Source organism: Lolium rigidum, chromosome 2 (assembly GCF_022539505.1).
Source record: "Lolium rigidum isolate FL_2022 chromosome 2, APGP_CSIRO_Lrig_0.1, whole genome shotgun sequence".
In the NCBI taxonomy this organism is placed as follows: Eukaryota; Viridiplantae; Streptophyta; class Magnoliopsida; order Poales; family Poaceae; genus Lolium; species Lolium rigidum.
The window spans coordinates 49,646,798-49,668,011 of NC_061509.1; the positions used below are offsets into that span (position 1 = coordinate 49,646,798).

Consider the following 21,214-nt stretch of genomic DNA (forward strand, 5'->3'; position numbering starts at 1 on the left):
CCGGGTTGGACGCCCTTAGCGCTGCTGTCCTTGGACAACCGAAGCGCGGTCGGGTCGGCGTCGTCGGCGAGCTAGCCCGCAGCACCGTGGTGGGCATCACTGCCGGCCAGGAGGCGTGCTCGAGCTCGACGGTGCGCCAGATCCTTAGGGTCGGGGTCCGCAGCGCCGCACTGCCGCTGCCGCCAGATCATCTTCGCCTACACGCCGCGAGCACTTCGGCCGCCAGATCCTGAGGGTCGGGGTCGCCCTCTTCTCCGCCTGGCCTGGGGTCGAGCAGGAGTTTCAGGGAGAAGGCCATCCCCCACTCGGTGCGGAAGAGAAGGAAGGTGGAGGCGCTGGGTGGCGATGGGGAAGAGATGGAAACGAGCGATGCGGGGCAGCCTGGCAGGATTTAATGCCAATCAATGTGAGCGTTGGTGAGCAGACAAATACACACCACATACCGCATATACCTGCTATCAAATACACATGTAATTAGACAGCTGTCGCTCTCAGATTGGGTGCACTTTCATCCTCGCCCGTACCCGGGTTCCGATCGGCATTTTCGGGGGCATGGATCCCTAATAAACGACCTCCTGAGACGACGAACTCGCCCAAATTTTGGATCCCAATATCTGCAAACTAATCCTTTTCTCGAAGAAAACCTAGCCGCGGAGGAAGAAAGAGAGGAGCCTGAAGTCTGAAGAAGAGTGGACGTGGAAATCAAGAAGGCGCAGGGAGACAAAGTGGCACCAATTTTTTCTAGAGAGGACGCGTGCAAAGAATATATACTTAGTTAAAGCGGTGGGAGAATTCCTCCGTTCTCTCGGCTGTTCCATGGTAACCGGCAACCGGGAACCGCCCAAGAAAATAAACAACGGAAAAAAAAGTTACAAATGAGAAGTTAGGGAAGAGATAAGGAAACAATCCAGAAAAGACCTACGTGTCACGCAATAATTGAAGGAAGGAATGGATAATTCACCTATCTACAGTGCTCAAATCACTATGGGGTAGTAAATTTGTTCAACTTTTATATAGTGTATAATGTGCACACGGCACCAGGCACCACTTATTAGCATATCTTCTTCTTCCTCCTTGTCTTGGCTCCCTCGATCCCCCAACTATTTCTTGCTCGCTCGGCCTTTACTCTCCGAGCTAGATATATAGTATTGTGCAATATATACATGGCTTCCGGCGGTGCTAAGGTGGTGGTGGTGGTTGCCGCCGTTTGCTTGGTGCTGCTTGCCATGAACACGTAAGGGTGTCAAGTGGGATCCCGCTTTTGTCCCACTTGTAGTATAATTTGATTTTTTTAGTACAAATTTTGACATCAAAATTTGAACTACATAGTACAAAATGACATCCCACCGGAATCCCACCTTGACACGCTATGAACACGGAGCTGGCGGCGGCGCAACAAGACTGCAACGCGTGCAAGCAGGCCTGCGTGACCAAGTGCGACTGTACACCCTATTGCAGAGACCCGTCATCTCGTATTTGCAGTGAATGCGCAGTCAATACCCCAAAGAACTGCGAAAAGAACTGTAAATCCACCTGCGACCAGGCGTGTTTCAGCCCTGGGCCATATGATCTTGATTCTTGAGCTGCAGCAGGGAAAGTTCCAAGCACTCTTGACTGTGAACGGGGGCAGTGCATCGAAATTTATTGCGTGATCAACGTTCCGGTTCTTTCCTCCGATTGTTCCTCCCATTCAGCTGGGAGTATATCTTTTTCCCTTCTTATTTCCCTTTCTACCAACTTCGGTACTACAGTATATGATGATGATATCTGGATGTAATGTGATGTTCATCATTTATCATATCTCTACTTCAATATGAATGCCACAACATTATCTACATACGGATATTTTAAATTGCAGATACATCCATATCCATAAAAAAATATGACACTTATTTTGAAATGGATGGAGTATATTTTACGCTCGTTGTGCTCTCCTGCGATATCTAACCATCTTTGTTAGTAGCGAAGTGAACCCATTGGCAAAATTCCTAGCTCCACATTATAAATGGACACACATCGGGCGCTGACGTTTGCTCCAAAGTGCGCGTGATTCTGTTGAGTTACCGGGGATTGTAAGGTTTGGGACCGTAATTTTATCATTTGGCAGTCTTTTTTTAGAAATATCAGAAATACTGGCCGAGAATTCTTTTTGGTTGCGCCTCAATCAGCCAAACGGTCTGATTCTTACCCCTAATAATGTTTTTAAGTAAGATTATTTGATATGACAAAGTGCTTGGCATGTACAATGGAGCGGTCTCGTCTGCCTTTCTTTACGTTTGCTACGTCGGATTTTTATTGCTTAGTTGGAAGAGAAAATTAAGAAAAAAAGATTATCTCCCTTAGCTAAGGGTTGATCTCTTATAAAATAAGAGAATGCTATTTTCTTCATTGTACCATTTATCTTCTGTTAGTAATGCAATTTATCTATTAAAAATTAATTATTTTCCATTTCTTGCTAGGGAAGACAATAATAGATAACACGTTGTGCCACTTATATACGTTATCTTCTCTAGATGATGTGGAGTTGCTGAGAGAAAGAGTGCATTCTCTATCTCTATTCTCTAGCATTGTACATGCCCTTATCCCAAAAGATAGAAAATTGGCGAGTAAGAATTAGTAATAATTAGAAACATTTTGGTAAGTAACGATTAGTGATAATTATAATATTTTGGCAAATTATGATTTTACAACAAGAAGGGATCGGATGGAAGATATTTTACTTCCTCCATTTTTATATATAAGGCCATCATATATTTCAAGGTAGAACTTTAATTAATAACTTCACATAATTTGAGTTATATGTCAACAAAAATATACAATTGAATTCGTATTTAAAAGATGATGTTATATAACTTATAAATTATTGGTCAAATTGTTAGTTAAAGTTGGTATACTTAGTGACTTTATGTATAAAGAAACTGAGGGAGTAAGTGTTGTCGGAAACTTTGAACAGGTCAAAACGAATCGGATCAAAAGGGATGAGATCGAATCACGAAAAGATCGTTAGAACGAATCGGATCAGAACATACAAATATATAATCGTCGTGGAGTCAATAAATCGTGCATGGAACACACGTTGCACCTACTAGTACTCCTGCACATGCATGTTAGCTGGCCAGTCAAGTATAGCTCTTCATGCATCTCGCTCTGCGCGTCGTACGTGTAACACGCTACACTTAAATTATTCGTTATACACTCTGCATACACATGCAAGTGTTTGTTGGCCGGCTATAAAATGCCTCGCCGGGCTTTCACCTTATGGGCACGCAGCACTCGGCATATCTTCTTCTTTCTTCATCCCTCGATCTCCACTCTCCAAGCTAGCTATCAGATACTACCATACAATGGCTTCCAAGGTGGTGGTCGTTGCCGTCGCCGTTTGCTTGGTGCTTCTAGCTGTGAACACGCAGCTGGCTGCGGCGGCAGAGACGGAGTGCGAGACCTGCATGAAGGACTGCAGAACCTCCCGCAGCGAGAGCTGTAAATCCAAGTGCCAATCAGACCCGTCGTCAGGCGAGTGCGACAACTGCCGGTTCTTCCACGCGGATTGCGCCATGAATTGCTACACTCGCAACTGTCAGCGTAAACCTGCTTGTAGTGAAGGCGCGCTATCCGCGTAGCCGCTAGCTCCTGTGTTAGTTTCAACGGAGAATTTTCACTAGGCAGTTGACTTGAGCTACACTCAGCCATGTGTCAGCAGAAAATAAGCCACAGATGACAGATGCTTTGTTTGCTACCTGTAGAATATGCTGTGTATGGATGCACTGTATTTGTATGGATGTATTGTGTGGACGATGTCCTGTTTATTTATCCGAGACTTGTTTCAGTTTTATCTCATCAATCACCTATTGTTTTCCTTACCATTTTCGTTTAATGAAATTTCTCCCCTTTACGGTTCTGCGAAATCAATCTAACCGCAGTAGTTGTGGTTTGTGATGAGGAGACAAAATACAACTTCATGATGAACACACAGACTGGAATCAGTACTGTATGATAGATGCAGAAACACAACTCGAGATTTTAGTTCCGTGTGATCCATAATACTCCCTCCGTCTCGGTTCACAGGGCTCAAATTATTTTGCATCAGGACTAAGACAATTTTTATTGGACACTAAAAACTCTCTCAAGCGATTCCCGAGCTATTAGAGACGCATGCATAGGTTCAGTGGTGTTTCCCATCCACATGCACCAGCCCTGCATGCAAACTTGTTTCAATTCCCACCCTAAACCGCGTGAATCAAGCTATTTCTAGTGAGCTAAAAAATAAGAACGGGAAAATAAAGTGTAGTTAGAGAGGGTTACGACTCCTAATTAATTGCATGCATGCCTTAGAAGAGAGCTACTATGGGACAAATGTTTTTTTCAAACTGAACCCTGTGAACCGGGACGGAGGGAGTAAGTATCATAGTTTCGGTCTAAAACCATAAGACTTATTATGGATTGGAGGATCGGTACTAGTACCATCTCAGAGTCAACACACTAAGATGGGCATCACCCATTTAACTATAAACTCTTACGGTACCCATGCACGTTACTCTCTCTGTTCGAGATTATAAGGCCTGAGGGCCAATTTGCTAAGACCAAGAAAGTCATTACTTCCTTCATTAATTAGTGCATGGACCAATAGCTTTATAACCCTAACGAAGGGAGTACATGCTCATCTTGATGAGCGTGCTGTCTCTTGTTTCCACATATCTTATTTTAGGGTTAAGCTAGTCATAGTGGGTAGTATCATATAGTAGTATCACACATATGATACTTATATATATGATACTACCTCTATAATGCATGGTGTCATGATGGATTAGTATTATAGTCTTGCTATATTTATTGATTTGTAGAATTTTAATGTAAATTTGTGTACATTTAATATTAATTTTTCTCGTAATGCGCTATGATATAGTATCTACTTGTGTTACTCTAATCTCATCTCTCCTTTTTAATTAACTATCACGTCAATATTTTGGTGGATCTAAAGTACATGATACTAATTAGGATACTAGCACTATGACTAGCCTTAAAGGCAGGCATTATGTACCCCTCTCTCCCTCCCTCCCTCCCTCTCTCTCTCGTTTACACAGATATCACCAACATATTTAATTAGTGATCTAAAGCGAGGCTCACGAATCTCCGCTTAACAAAACACGCTGATAAGTAGGCATCCGACGGTCATGTATGTACTTAGGCTATGATCACATAGTATACAAAGTTACAAACAAGTACATAAACTATCTAATAAAATGGTTTCAGTTGAGAACCAACCTGTGATTGGATGGTTAGGAGAGCAGTGACACTCCTAACCCACTAGAGTTAATTTAAATCCTAGGTTTTACACTTTTTGATGTCTCATTATAAAGACGGAATATTCTTCAGTGGGAGGCAACGTTTCCGTCGATATCGAGGCGCCCATGGTGACTTCGTTAATCTCAAGACCCGTCGAATCGGTTTCTTCAGCTCAGTCTCTCAGAGGTGCTCATAGGGATAGGGTGTGCGTGTATACATTCATAGGGGTGAGTATATGTGAATATATGTGAGCATCTGTGAAAGTGATTAAACTAGTAAAATTATGGATGTTTACAGTTTTAATTGAGAAACTTGCGTAGATCAGATCCCGTAAACTAGTTTGAACCGTAAATATTTTTATAGGCGCCGCGAACCGATGTCCACGAACCGTGTATATGAGGTTTTGGAGGCCAAACCCAGTGAAATCCACTGGCCCCCGTGAACCCACGTCCACGAACCGTGTATATGAGGTTATGGAGGCCAAACCCAATGAAACCCACTGGCCCTCGGTCAAACTTCGTTGGAGCAGACGAGCCGCCATACTTCTGCCGCGGAACTCACCGGAATCCGCCAAAAATGGCCGGAATCGGACAACACAAGACGGAATTGAGCTGAACTACGGAGGCGGGGCCGGACTAGGGCCGAATAGAGCTCGCTAGGCCAGAGCTCACTAGGCTGGGGAGGATCGGAGCCAGGTCTGGGCGGGTCGAGGCGGGGCAGGGGCGGAGAGGACGCAGCCGGGCAGGGGCGGGCGTGGCTGGGCCGAGGAGGCAGCCCAGGACCGTGCGGGGCACGACAGGGTGCAGACGGAGCTCTGGTGGGAAGAAGATGGTAGTGCGGGAAAAAAGAAAAAAGAGAAAGCTGACATGTGTGCCTTTTAGCATATTTGGGAATATTTTGTTTTACGGTTTTGGTATACGGGATTTGATCGGCTGTAGCCCGCATGAGTACATAATTCACGTTACTGTGGTCCCTGTACTCTCGTTTTTATAGGTTGCAAAATACAAGATCTGTTAGAGTTGCTCTAATTGTGTTTTTTTGCAGGAGGTACGACTAGTGGCTTAGAAAATGAAGAAAAAACATGTACAATCTTTCAGTCACAAGTTTAGTTTAGTCTATCTCTAGCTTTGTTGAGTTTTTGTTAAGAGTTGCTCCCACTCTTTCATGTAATTACTTCGTGATTTATATAATTTATAAAATTACAGTGGGTTTTTACCCACTGTTTACCCTAAAAAAAGTGTGTTTTTGCAATGTCATATCCGTCAAAACAAATATGGGCTTCTGACCCCAAAAGGTCACTCTGGCTAGGTATTATTTTACGAAAGCTTCTCGGGAGTAGTGTTTTGGCACCCGGGATATATCCTCCGGTTTTTAAACTTCGTTTTAAATGCACTTTTAAAATGTTAAAAAATTTGAATACAAAATTTAGTGGATTCATCTCGAAATTCTACACGTTCACAAACTGATTCCACAGAGAACCGACATTTTAAGTGCCATCTGTAAAAAAAGAAAAAAAATTGCTGTAAAAGAAGGTTGTGTACGAGACGTTTTGTTTCTCCTTTTCACACAAGTCACAAAAAATGTCAGATTTTTGCAAGACTTGATGTGCACACGTAAAATGTTGATACGTAAGCGATAAAAAATTTGTTCGATTTTTTTTAACATATCAAAATATTTTTCCGATGGCAGGAGCATATGCTCCCAGTGTTGAATTGAATTTCGGAAGCTTCACAGGCTAGATATTATTTTAGGGGAGCCACTCAGGCTAGATTGCAATGACCCATTGAAGCCCACAACTAATTCGGCCTAGTTCAAGCCCATCAAAACTTTACCGGCACACGTTGGAGAACAAACCCCCAGAACTCGTCACGCTCCCATCTCCTCGGCCTTTGCCCTCGCCGCCGCCGTCCTGCGCGCTCAGCAGCTTCAGTTCGCCGACCTCCACAAGCAATCTCTCTCTTCCATGGCGGCAGCTGCGGAGGGAGACGGTGGTGGCACCTTCGTCGCGCGGTTATTCGTGGGCGGGCTAGCCGAGGGCGTCACCGCGGCCGACCTGGAGGGCGTGTTCGGCTCCATCGGCCGCGTCGCCGGCGTCGAGTTCGTGCGCACCAGCGGCCGCCGCTTCGCCTACGTCGACTTCCAATGCCCCTCCGACAAGGCCCTCACCAAGCTCTTCTCCACCGTAAGTAGCGGCAACCCCACCCAACCATATCGTTGTCTCTCCACTTCCTTAGCAATTAGTCGTAGCAGATTGGTGGTTTGTTGATTCTGTCTCTTCTTTCTAATTAGTGGCGCACTGGGCATGAATGAGATGAGCAGATTTTTATCGTCTCCTATAGCTGTTTGTGTAACATTTTAACGGAGAATGTTTGAGCCAATGTTAATTTGTGTGCAGTACAATGGGTGTAAATGGAAAGGAGGGAAGCTTAAGCTGGAGAAGGCCAAGGAGCACTACCTGGTTCGGCTGAAGCGAGAATGGGAGCAGGAAGCAGCAGCGGCGGCAGCGGCACAAGAAGTGCCAGCAGAAGAAAATGTGGAGAAGCCGGAGGATAAGGAGAAACTGAAGCTGGAGAGGGATGCTTTGCTCAGTTCAAAGGTCAACATCTACTTCCCTAAATTGAGGAAGGTGAGCTGTTTCTCGTGTTGCTGCGTTACTCTTTGGTTCGACTGTTTGAGGATTGAGGAATTTTTCAAATGTGCATTCTGTTTTGTCGTTGCAAGTAGACTGTACCAGCAACAGTATGCTGTTCCTTGCGATGATCTATAGTACGGCACTCCCTCAGGACACATTTACATGTCACACACTTATTCGGAGGTTCAACTTTGACCATTAGGTTGACCAATGAAATGTAGGTTATGTGCTGTAAAGATTATACCGTTGAATTCGTAATAAAGTTTCTAACTTTATAATTTTTGTAAATTGTAAGATCAGGTTTTGAATCACAAATAGCAATTTAGTATGAAATTGTGTGTAGATTAACATCTTGTTGAAACTGTGATTATAAAAAAAACCTGACAAGGTTAAAAGAGTGATGTATCATGCATTATATTCATCAAAATAACTGGTGTGCATTTCCTACTGAAATGGTTATTAATATGTCGAATATTTCATGGAAATTCAATCTCGTAACCAAGGATCTGTTTTTACAGCTGAGACCTTTGCCTTTCAAAGGCAGTGGAAAGCACAAATATAGTTTCAGAAATATTGAAGTCCCTTCCTACCCGATTCATTTCTGTGACTGTGAGGAGCACTGTGGACCTCCTGAGAAAGCTAATGAGGAATATGCTGCTGCTCTGAATCGTGTTGCATATGAGAAAGAGCGCAGCATTATGAATTCTGTGATGAGTAAGCTCTTGGAGAAGGACAATGAACAACTAGATACAGAGGAAGTGCAGAAACGCGATGATGATGTTAACATCACCGAACCCTCTGATGCCGAGACAGAATCCTCTGATTCTGACACAGAACCCTCTGATGAGGAGAATGATCTGCGAATCGAAGAAACAAAAGAGACTGCTGAAGAAGATTTGGATGACCTCCAAATGGAAGAAACGGATGATCCTTCTGAAGAAGAATTGGATGATGACCTTGTGATCAACATTGTTCCTCGCAAGGCGAATAAATCAGTTGTCCAGTCTAATGTGGCAACCCAAGCAGTGAATAAGGTATGCATATTGCAATTACTTGTTGGGTAATCTAGCTTATTCTTCAGTCTTAGGTGTCAAATAAGTTAGCATATCTGTCAGGTAGTTTCAGTTAGTGCCATTGGGTTCATCTGCTAGCGACCAGGTCTTGGGATGGCAGGACCGATTCCAACGGCAGGTAGTTGTTTACCCTCAACGACACGATCAAGACGTGGGATGGCATGCCTTAGTAGGATCGTGGAGCGGTGTTTTAGCTTGCGTTGTTGAGTTGCTTGTTGTACGCGGCACAAACACTTGTCTCTCCTCTCTGTGTGAGTTCTTGCATTGTCTTTGTGAAACTGTGCGAGAGTGAGAGAGATATATAGGCCACATTACTTATGTGAACAATTTTTCTGTGGCGCATAAATTTGTTATGTAATTATGTGCAGTAACACTCTGAATTAATTTCAGGACGAGCAGTTCAGAAAACGGAAGCAATTTGAAGATGCTTCTGCACAGAATAAGAGACAGAAATTAGAAGATTCATCTGAACCTAGAAATAAGAAACAATCTAGTTCAGTGATTTCAGAAAGGAAGACTACAACGAAGTCTTTGTCTGCTATATCAGGAGCCAACCATAGCAAACAAAAATCCTCTGCTTTGCCACTAGGAGGAACCCATGGTTTCTCCTCCGTACTTGATAGAGCTAAAAGCTCTGGTGGTCTTCAAGGTGTTGATGCTCTAACAGATCCTTCTACCAAAAGGAAGGTTCACAAAGTGAGCTTGCTACTGAACCGAAAAAGGGTTCCTTGTGGACTCAGAAATCTGCCTGGAGAGACCTTGTAGGAGGCATGGGGGCTGCATCTTTCAGTTTATCACAGGTATTGCCGAACACCAATCCAGCACCAGCGAAACTTCCAACCGGTTCCGAGACCTCTTTTGCACGGGCTGAATCCAAGAAGAAAGTGACATTCGTTGAGGAATCTTTGAATTCTGTGGAGGCTGTAACTGAGCCCTCGGCTGGACAGAAGTTGCTGCCGAGTTCAATGGGAGCGCCATCTACTGGAACTACAGATGGTTCAGCTGGCCATGACTCTGGGGAGAGCAGTGAGAACAACAAGGTAGTAGAAGCGCGCGTGGTCCCAAAAATTACCATCAGTGAAGTCTGCCCGTTCATGAGAAACAAAGAATCGGAGCAGCAATGGTCAAAGGCGAAGAAGGTTCTGACTGGGTTCAACAAGAGGGGCGAAGAGAAAGCGGGATCAAGCAACGCCGGGAGAGGAAAGGCACCTTCAAGGAGAAGATAACCACATGTTCTTGGGACCTACCGTGTACCGTCGTCAAGCCTTACCAGATCACAGTAGCTCTTTGATCTGAAGGTCGACTCCTGCAAATTTTGTTTTTGATTCTGTGCTGAAGCCTCTCGACGAGATATTGACCATGGCTCCTTGTAACATGTACTGATCCGTGGAACCCTCGGATATAGCCACATTATTTATGTGAAACTTCAGCAAAGAAAGTATTCTAGAGCTGTTTTAAAGGATCGACTTCATTTTTTAATCTTGCAAAATGGTCTTAAATCTCCTACTGTAACACTTGCACAATGCACGCTACTATTGATATTTTCCTTTAATATGGAGGGCTGTGATGCAAAACCTGCTCTTGACACTGCACTGTTCTTCCACGTACGGACAAACCTGTTCAGCTGTGTCCGTTGGAACCAACGTTCTCTCTCTAGGCTCTCTTAATAATCTCTCTCTTTCTCTCTCTCTTCCAAACCACGACCTAAACCAAACCTGAAACAGAGGGGATGGATTCGGTGGGGACGAGGTGGTGCCGCACCTGTCTCTGACCTAACCAAAAACCATGCATGCGTCTTACCTCTCATCCTCCCCTTCTTCATCTTGATGGCGAGCGCCCTGATCAGGATCAGGTTTTGGAGATAACCACATTTCAAGAGATCAGGAGGGGAACGGTAAAGCTTTTCTCTACCCCGGTGCATTTCTATTTCTGCATGTCTCCTAGTGATTATCGATTGCAATCTCCATTCCTGAATGGGGCTTCATCCTTGGATCAGGACATATGGCGTCAACGGCGGCGGCCGGCTCCGACTCCCGGCGGCTCTTGCCCGGCCATCAGAATTCCCATCAGGTTCTTATTCCCTCATATGTATCTATTCTTGTTCTGTAATAACTTCCCTTCTACCCAAATCAAACCAACAAGTAATTGTGAGATTGGCACAATTAATATGTCAATCAAGTAAATAACCAATTGATATTAATCAACTATAATTGTTGTATATTTACTAGTTTTTATTTTGATTCGCAGATGGAAAGGATTAACGGGAATAGCCTGAAGTCTACCACTGCAGTGAGTGATCATAATATGACAGTTTTTTTTATTGTTTGAGTGAAATAACATAACAGTTTCCCTTGCCGTCTGGCCTATTTATCATGCTTTCCCATTTGCAATATGGTTTTATATTCTTCTTTTAATTTGGCGTCCCCATACTTATTCACTGGATTTTTTTCTTAATGCTTTTCCTATAGAACAGATATCTCCATTCTCTCTTGGAGCAGACGAATTTGAGGACGACACGCTTATTGCCTCGCAAGCACCATCACAGAGAATTGGTGGCTTTGAAAGAAATGCAGGCTCTGTGAGCTGGGGCATTTTTCATAGCCTGAAGATCGTGCTGCTCAAGTCAAAGCTCAACCTGTTGATACCGTGTGGTTTTCTGGCCATCATCGTCAACTACTGGACCGGAAATCATGTATGCGTGCTAAATTTCGTAGCAGAGTTGCATCCGTTTGTGTTGCATTGGGACTTCGAATTTTGCTTTATGTTGCATTGTCATGTTACATTATTACTGCTTTGTTTCTTTTGAAGGGTTGGGTATTTCCTCTGACCCTGTTGGGCATTATCCCTTTGGCCGAACGATTGGGTTTCTCCACCGAGTAATTGCCCCACTTAATTATTTGGTTGATTCTTGTCAATCTTTTTGACTAAACATTTGGCACTTTTCTTCTTACTGCAGGCAGTTAGCATTCTTCACAGGCCCAACAGGTATCACTCAGTTGGTCTTCTAGCAAGCATTCTGATCCAGGTTGCATTAGGCATCGTTGTTGGTTTGACACATTTCATGTGCCTGCAGTTGGAGGCCTTCTGAATGCTACATTTGGCAATGCAACAGAGTTGATTATATCAATCCATGCGCTAAGGAGTGGAAAGTTAAGGGTTGTTCAGCAATCCTTGCTAGGGTCCATCCTGTCAAACTTGCTTCTGGTTCTTGGTTGCGCATTCTTCAGTGGAGGGATCACTTGTGGAAAAACAGAACAGAACTTCAATAAGGTGACCATTCTTGTCTGTTCACAGATTTTCATGATATAGATCTGAGTTCTCATTCTGTGTTTTTGCAGTCAGGTGCAGTAGTGAGCTCTGGACTGCTTTTAATGGCGGTATTGGGGTTGCTTCCTCCTACTGTGCTGCATTACACTCATTCAGAAGTTCACTCTGGAAAGTCAGGACTAGCATTATCAAGGTTCAGCAGCTGCATTATGCTTGTTGCTTATGCTTGTTACATTTACTTTGAATTGTCAAGCAGTCGCCGTCGCGGGGAATTTAATGAAGTAAGTATCTCAGATGAAGTTTTACTGAACTTACTATTTTTCCAAAAAAAAAATCAAGTTTCTTAATTAAATATGTGCATTTGAACCAGGTAAGAGTTGCGAATTTAGGGGATGCCAACAATGATGAAAATCCCGAGATGTCAAAATGGGAAGCCATTGCCTGGCTTGCAATTTTGACAGTTTGGATCTCAGTACTCTCTGACTATTTAGTTGATGCAATCGATGTAAGCTCTATATTTGTTCTATTAGATGATTATATGCACCTTGTTTCAGTTACTTATGTTGCTTGTGACAACTTAACAGATACATATATGCATCTGTTCTCATGGAAATAGATTCTATAATTTGTATAAAGTTATTACTTTTCTTTCAGAAACAATGTTTTGAGTTAATGTTGCAAATTTATCAGGGGGCTTCCCAGGCTTGGAATATACCAGTTGCATTCATCAGTGTTATTTTGCTTCCAATTGTGGGGAATGCTGCAGAACATGCAAGTGCTGTCATGTTTGCAATGAAAGACAAATTAGTAAGAGAAGCTAAAATTGTTAACAGTCCTTCGCTTCAACGCAGATCACATAAGATTCTTGTACTTCTCTTGTAGGATCTCTCCCTTGGAGTTGCAATAGGGTCATCCACACAAATGTCCATGTTTGGGGTAGGTTGGTTGAACTGTTGTACCTTCCTGACGTTCATCTGAATCCATCATATTGAGGTATGCCACATTAGCTATTGTTTTGCTCACTGATCTCTCTGCATCACATTTTGTAGATACCATTTTGTGTAGTGATAGGATGGATGATGGGCCAGCCAATGGACTTGAACTTTCATCTCTTCGAGACCGCAAGCCTCTTAATGACAGTACTGGTAGTCGCATTTTTGTTGCAGGTACTAGTCATATACCGACAGCATTCTTTGAAACCCCATCTTGCTTTTCCAAGATCTTACTCCTCTATTTTTTTTTTCCAGGATGGGACTTCGAATTGCTTAAAAGGGTTGATGTTGTTTCTTTGCTATCTGATAGTGGCTGCCAGTTTCTATGTACATTCTGATCAGGATCCTGATGGCAAGTTGTTCACTTCTGAAGTCTCTGCTGCTATTATCCCTTCCATAAAACATAATTTATGCATTGATTAAAGCTGCGGGGTTTGGGTACATGGTTGTTTAGTGTTTGTACTGCATGAGCTTTCAGTAGTTACACATTTAGGTATATACATGTTTGTTCTATTAATACTATTTTCATCAATCTCAAACTACAAAAATAAATTAAGTGAGAAAGATCAATAGTATGGTGACTTTCTACAATTCATTAATATAATGATTTTTTACCTGCAGGTAATAACCCTTCTCAAAACTAGGAGTACCTGGAAGATCCCACAGATTATGAAGAAGATTTCTACCATGTGACAACATTTGCAGTCAAGAAAGGAGCTATTTATGTACTTTTGACTGATAGAGGTCTTTCAAGTGCATCCATTCTTGAAATCTTTTTTTTTCAAGGAGACACATCCAGTTTTGTATATACGCAGAATCCCCGTAAAAATATGGAGTTGTGTAGGCAGAAGCTTTCTTGTTATAGCACCGAGAGAGAATAGTAAAACATCGAAACAAATCTTTTAGTTTCAGTATTAGCTCTGTTACTATGATAATCTGCTTGAAAGACAGTAAATTCCTGACGGTTTGCGGTGTACGGCACGTGCACATATAGCAGGAGCAGCTGCTTGCGGCGTACGGCATCTACCAACGACCACTCACGACTCACGATCAGCAAGAAGACGTGACTGGGGCGAGTATGCGTGTGTGTGTGCAGTGGCGGCGGCGCGGCGATGCAGGAGGGAGTACTTGCATTTTGACTTGCAGCCGGAGTTCGTGGAGACAACTTTCGAACTACATATCATATCAAACTGGAGGTGCCAAATTGCACTTCTGGATTTGAAATGTGCCGAGTGTCCACTGCGTGACCGGTATTTCCAATCAGTCAAATGAAAGAAGCTACCCTCGAGTCGCTCCTCTCCCGAGCGACTCCGGGGGAACCCTAGCCCGCCACCGCCCGCCGCCATCCTGGCCGCCGCTGCTGCCCTCCCCGGCGGCGGTGGCGGCGCCCATCCCGTCGTCTGATGGTGGGCAGGGGAGGCGTATCCCGGTGGCTCCTCATGGGAGGAGGTGGGAAGTCGGCTCCAGGGCGCTAGGGCGGCGCGGCTCTTCCTGGCCGGCGCCTGAGGTTCTCCGGCGGGAGGCGTGAGGAGGAGGGGTGTGGCGCCCATGGAGGCGCCCTGACCTGCGTGATCCGGTGGAGGCTGCGGCCTGATCTGGTAATCGTGGGGTTAGGCCGGTGCTCTGCTCTGGATCCCCTTGTTCCTCTTCTGCCTTCTCAGCTTTGGAGACGACCAGCGGTGTGGGGACCTGCTAGTCTTGCGAATAATGGCGACGGTCCTTAGATTTCTTCTCGTGCCAAGATGCAGATCCGCCGGTTCATGTCCTCATCGATCTGGCGGATGTGTCGTGTTCCGGAAGGCTCTGTCGACGCTCCATTGGGCGAAACAAGCCTGGAGGTTGCCGGATCGGGTGAAATTCGGTCGAGCGCACCCATTTTTTTCTATGCCCATTTGGTTACAGAGGGAGCGATTCGAAGCTCTGCTAGCAGTTATTATCATGGAGCACGTTTTCGTTCCGTGGTGCTGACGGAGAATGACATGGAAGCCGAGATCTGTGGTCTTGCAATGGTGACTCAAGTCTGGGTGGCGAGGAGGAATTGGCTTCGTGATCGGTGTCTTTGGAGCAGCGGCATGCGAGTGGAGGCGACTGCATAGGAGAAATTTAAAGTCTTACCTTTCAGGATGAAAATCCAAGGTCTGGCCTTAATTGATTGTGCCTGGCAATGTCCTTGTTGAAGGCATTGTTTTGAGAGTGAGGATTTTCTTCTGGGTGAAAACCTAAGATCTATGATCGGGTGACGACAGCGTTGGTGCATTGTTACCTTCATGGAGGCGTCGCTTTTGGAGAAGCTGAACTTCTGGTGCTGTCATGGTGGTGTTAGTGCTGTTGTTTAAAGGATTTGATTACTGTAGCGGGGCTTTTCTTATTTCGTAATTCTTCTTTTTTTTGGTTGTGTGCATCCGTAATGTCGCTAGGACAGTGCGTTGTTGCCGAGGCTGAGTGTAATTGGTATCTCTGTGATATTAATATATACTCTTTGTAAAAAAAACATGTTTTTATAATCTAGAGTGTTTCAGACAATTCCTCAGTTCACCGTGTAGTAGGTTTGACAACAAACTTTGACAACCAGCCGAGTGTCCACAGCAGCATTGACAACCATCCCAAAACAGCTTTTAAAGCACAACAAACTCACATAAAGAAGGCCGGCCTAAAACATGCATTGCTTCCAGTAATTTAGTAGTGACCACACACATGCAAATGTAGCTTCAGTGTAAGGATCATAGTTTGTGAAACATGATTTTCTTTTCTGGAGTTAACACTTAACACACCCATTCGGGGATATTGTTTAATTCTTTACGAGGATAGTGAAAATTAAAAGGGGCGACAAATGTGACATAAAAGCATGATCTTACATGAAACTGCATACTCGCATGTTATCCTTACACTAATTAAACAATATCCTTGATAACTCATAGGACAAATGATTGTTTTTATGGATGTTTTCTACATTGCATGATGTAGTTTCTAACAGGCAATGCGGGATGTGGTTTTTGTTCTTACCTGGTTGTCAATTTTCTCTCATGCAACTTATATACCAATTTCGATCAATTTCTTATGATACTAACACAAAAATGTTACATTTTCAATACTTCTGCTATCAAGATCGACTTGAAATCAAGTCCCGTGTTGCGATACCAATTTCAAATGTGGGTTGAGTACTATCTGTTGTGGCTTCAAGGGAAACACCCTCTTGTCTAACTGCAGCTGCAGCTACAGTTTCCTCTTGTGTTTCAAAATAATCATCCCCATTGTCTGGAGGTGGATTGTTAAGATCAATTCCACGAGTCCCTTCACTGGGATCCATCACCCGCAAATCTGCGAGACAAAAGTAAAGTTATGAAAAGCATGACAAAACAAGCACTAACACATTAAAACTTGACAACAACGAATACAAACATAGGTCCTTTTCTCCATTGATATTTTATCTATGGTTTTTTCTTAGCGTCTGCATTTTTCAGCTACGTTAGTAATTGGTAATGTACGCATACACAACTGGCGACAACACCTGCAACATCAACCTATCATCAGGCTGAAACTTTCTTCAGGGGCAGCAAGCAATTAATTAAAGTGTTTCACGATTCATTTGACATCACTCAAGGAAGCAAGTGTTGAGAATGAGCAACTAGTATTCACAGGGGGCCATAGGCCAGTACATGTACAGGTGTGACAATGTGCAGGTAAGCCCCTCATACACTGGGGTATAGCGGAAAAGGAACTATACAACTCTAACACCCCCCCCTCAAACTCATGGTGGATCAACAACACTGAGTTTGGAGAGAAAGAAACCATGCTGTGCTCGAGTCCGGGCCTTGGTGAAGAAGTCGGCAAGCTGAAGCTCTGAAGGCACATAATGAAGAGCCATAACCTGATGCTGCACAGCATGACGCACATAGAAGGCATCAACACCGATGTGTTTGGTGAGCTCGTGCTTCACCGGATCACGCGCAATGCTGATGGCACCAGTACTGTCCGATAAGAGCGGAGTCGGAGCGTCAGCAGAAACACCAAAGTCCGCAAGTAACCAGCGTAACCAAGTCACCTCAGCCGTCAAGAGTGCCATCGCTTGCAACTCAGCCTCAACACTCGAACGAGAGACTGCAACCTGCTTCTTGGTCTTCCAAGCAATGAGAGAGCCACCAAGAAAAACACGAGTAGGCGAAAAGAGACTTGCGATCCTCTGGATCGCTAGCCCAGGTAGCATCTGAGTAGGTGTGGAGTTGTAAGGAGCTGGAGCGAGGAAAGAAAAGCCGACGGGAGATAGTGCCACGAAGATAGCGAAGGACACGAAGAAGATGACTATAGTGGACACTAGTGGGAGCAGCCATGAACTGACTCAGAATGTGGACTGGGTAGGAGATGTCAGGACGTGTGACATCAAGGTAGACAAGACTCCCAACCAAGTGACGATAGCGAGTCGGGTCCGAAAGAGGATCACCATCAGTGGAACGGAGGTGGACATTGAGCTCCATAGGAGTCTCGACAATGCGCTCATCACCAAGAGCGGCACGAGTGAGAAGGTCCTGAATGTACTTCTCCTGGGAGATATAGAAGCCATCGGAGGTAGAGGAAACCTCAAGGCCAAGAAAGTAGCGGAGAGGACCAAGATCGGTCATGAGAAACTGATCGCGAAGACGAGCCTTGACAAAGGCAATGTACTCAGGGTCATCGCCTGTGATGATCATGTCATCAACATATAGAAGAAGCAGAGTCCGACCACGAGAGGATGTGTGGACAAAAAGCGCAGGGTCATGTGCGCTAGGGACGAAACCAGCAGCGATGACGACAGAGGAAAACGCTGAAACCAGGCGCGAGGGGCTTGCTTAAGGCCATAGAGAGAGCGCCGGAGACGACAGACCATGCCATCGGGAACAGAGTAGCCAGGAGGTGGCTGCATGTATACCTCCTCACTTAACTCACCGTTAAGAAAAGCATTCTGCACATCAAGCTGAGAGACAGACCAGTGGCGAACAGAAGCAACAGCAAGAAGAGTACGAACAGTGGTCATGTGAGCCACGGGAGCAAAGGTCTCGTCATAGTCACGGCCATGCTCCTGCTGAAAACCGCGAGCGATAAGTCGAGCCTTGTAGCGCTCAAGAGAACCATCAGAGCGAGTCTTGATCTTGTAGACCCACTTGCAGGTGATGGGACGAACAGAGGAAGGAGGAGTGACAACATCCCAAGTGCCAGTACGCTCAAGAGCAGCAATCTCCATCGGCCATCGCTAGCTGCCATTCGGGATGAGCAAGGGCATCCCGATAAGAGGTCGGCTCAATGACAGCAGAAAGACCGTAGTGAGTGGGAGAATAGCGATCAAGAGGAGGACGAGGACGAGCACGAAGATGGTGAGTCGGCTCGGACAGAGAGGGCATCGCATCAGAGGTAGATGGCATGTCAGGAGAAGCAGCATCATCCTCACGGGGACGACGGGAGTAGTGGAAAGGGTAGGGAGGGACGACTGTAGGCGAGGAAGGTGACATGGGAGGGGAAGATGTGGAGGGTGGGGACGGTGGTGAGGGAGGAGAGGGGGGTCCGGCGGGTGAAGGAGGAGAAGGTGGTGAGAGACTCGGCAGAGTAGGGACCGGAGGCACCGGAGGAGGTGAGTCGGGAAACATGAGAAAAGAGATATCATCCACCGAGAAGGAAGAGGAGGAGGGACGCGGGTAGAAGGGGTGGGACTCATCAAAAGTGACATCCCGAGAGATGCGCATCCGACGACCAATAGGATCCCAACACTTATATCCTTTGTGCTCAGGGCTATAGCCAAGGAAGACACACTCAACCGATTGAGCACTCAGTTTGGTGCGTTCACGAGGAGCAAGAAGAACATAGCAAACGCAACCAAAAAGACGAAGGGTCGAGTAATCAGGAGTGCGACCGAGTGAGACGCTCAAGAGGAATACCACCACGCAAGGTTGTGGAGGGCTGAAGGTTGATGAGATAGGTGGAAATAGACACAGCCTCAGCCCAGAAGTGAGGAGGAAGAGAGGCAGCGATCATCATCGCATGTGCCGTCTCAAGCAGGTGGCGATGCTTGCGCTCAGCCACGCCATTTTGGGCATGGGCGCCAGGGCAGGAAAACTGGACAAGAGTACCCTGCTCAGCAAGAAAACCACGCAGCAGCTGGGAGATATACTCACCGGCAGAATCAGCCCGAAAGACACGTACATGCGTGGAAAACTGAGTATGGACCATGGCAGCAAAGCGCTTATATATCGAGAGAACCTCGCTGCGAGAAGTCATAAAATAAATCCAAGTGTGGCGAGAGAAGTCATCGATAAAAATAACATAGTAGCGGTGGCCCCCTTGGAAGCAAAGGGAGCCGGACCCCATACATCAGAATGGACCAAATCAAACGGACGCTAAGATAGAGACTCACTAGTAGGATAAGGTAACTGATTCCGTTTACCAAGCCTACAGCCCTGACAACCCTGAAGCGTGACATCTCCTGAGACAGGTCCTAGAAGACCTCGACGAAGTAAAGACGACAAGCGAGAACCACAAAGATGACCAAGACGGTGGTGCCACTTGCTGAAAGGAGGCGGTGGTGGAAGCGGCAAGCACGCATGCGAGCGGTCGATGGAGTGTGGGAAGAAGGAACATGAAGCCGAGTCAAGCTCCCAAAGTCCACGGGAGTCACGGCACCGAGGGCCAGCCCCAACCGGGGCCCGAGTGTGAGTGTCCCGAACAGAACAAGAATCAACATCAAGAATGACCCGACAACCGAGAATCGGTGAGTTGGGCAGCGGAAAACAAATTCATGGTAAGACGGGGAACATGAGAAACATCGGGAACGGAAAAGGAGGAAGTAGAAAGAGTGCCACGACTAGCAACAGGGAGAGAAGTGCCATCGGCGGTAAGAACACCGACGGGGAAGAGGAAGAGGTCGAAGAGAAGAAAGAGAGGAAGAATCGGGAGACATGTGAAAAGAAGCTCCAGAATCCGGAACCCACGAAGATTGTACCGATCGTGGAGAGGAAACAGCCGCGGAGGCGGCAGCCGTCGACGAGCGGAGGAGGCAAGGAGGCGCTGAAGTTGCACTATATCCTGCTCAGTGAAGCCGGTGGTGACAGGTGCTGAGGGTGAAGCACGAGGAGGCACACCACGCTGCTTCTGGTAGCAGTCGGACTCAAGGTGACCGGAGCCTCCGACGGTGAGTGCGAGAACCGAGGAGGGCGAGAGCGACCCCCACCGCGAGAAGAGCGGGCTCCTCCGGAAGCGGCGAGCACGCGGTGTAGGAAGAAGTGGCGGGGCAGGAGCGGGGGGACCTCGAGCGGCAAGAACAGAAGGTGTCCCAAGCAGGCCCAGCACCACGCGAGACGAGTCTCCTCGGCACGAAGCTCGGTCGAGCACCTCTGAGATAGGAACACGGCCTCGAGCAAACAGCCGAGCACGACGAGGCTCAAACTGCGGGCGAAGTCGAGACGAGGAACTCATGGATCCTCCGGAAGTCCATGTCCGAACGTCTTGTCCGGCAACAACGGCAAGTACCACATACAGCACTGCGAAGGGAGTCAAGGCGGCGCCGGATCGCCGCACTGCGGGTGTAGAACTCATCAACGGTAGAGTCACCCTGCTGAAGATCATGCTCCCGACGCAACACGGATAAGTACGAGAGAATCCCCGGAGGGCTGATAGCGGCCGACGAAGGTGAGACCACATCTCGGCGACGGTGGCGAGGCCCATAAACTCGAAGCAAGCTGTGGCTGAACACTGCGCGAAAGAACGGCGGCAGCTCCGGCATCCTCATCACACCCGCGAGTAAAGGTAGCCAAGCTATCCCGGTAGGAGTCAAGAGCCTCGGAATAGGCAAGTACCTGCTCATCATAAGCCTCATCGACGGCAGTCTCGGCGCGACTTGGCTGCGTCCCGATCAGCCTGCGTAGCATCCTCAGCAAGGGCCTGTGGCACAGACGGTGGAGTAGGAGGCACAGGAGCAGTGGGATGCGGCGGTGTTGACGTCAGAA

General features: G+C 46.1%; 1 protein-coding gene and 1 pseudogene across 1 annotated transcript; both read left to right on the forward strand.

Moving 5' to 3' along the window:
• Nucleotides 1-7,246: 7,246 nt before the first annotated feature.
• Nucleotides 7,247-10,225, forward strand: LOC124689703 (annotated as a pseudogene).
• A 764-nt stretch (nt 10,226-10,989) lies between these two features.
• On the forward strand, nt 10,990-13,891 carry LOC124686404 (putative vacuolar cation/proton exchanger 4). Its single transcript, XM_047220352.1, has 13 exons — nt 10,990-11,058; nt 11,236-11,277; nt 11,462-11,680; nt 11,797-11,864; nt 11,945-11,973; nt 12,062-12,258; nt 12,327-12,536; nt 12,626-12,760; nt 12,946-13,062; nt 13,138-13,191; nt 13,305-13,421; nt 13,503-13,599; nt 13,869-13,891. The coding sequence occupies exons 1-13, from the start codon at nt 10,990-10,992 to the stop codon at nt 13,889-13,891; spliced, it is 1,377 nt and encodes a 458-aa protein (XP_047076308.1).
• Nucleotides 13,892-21,214: the final 7,323 nt, after the last annotated feature.

Coding starts and splice junctions, on each gene's coding strand:
- LOC124686404 (XM_047220352.1), top strand. CDS start 10,990: ATGGCGTCAACGGCGGCGGCCGGCTCCGACTCCCGGCGGCTCTTGCCC. Junction 11,278..11,461: donor GCCTGAAGTCTACCACTGCA/GTGAGTGATCAT, acceptor CCTATAGAACAG/ATATCTCCATTCTCTCTTGG. Junction 11,974..12,061: donor ATTCTTCACAGGCCCAACAG/GTATCACTCAGT, acceptor ATGTGCCTGCAG/TTGGAGGCCTTCTGAATGCT.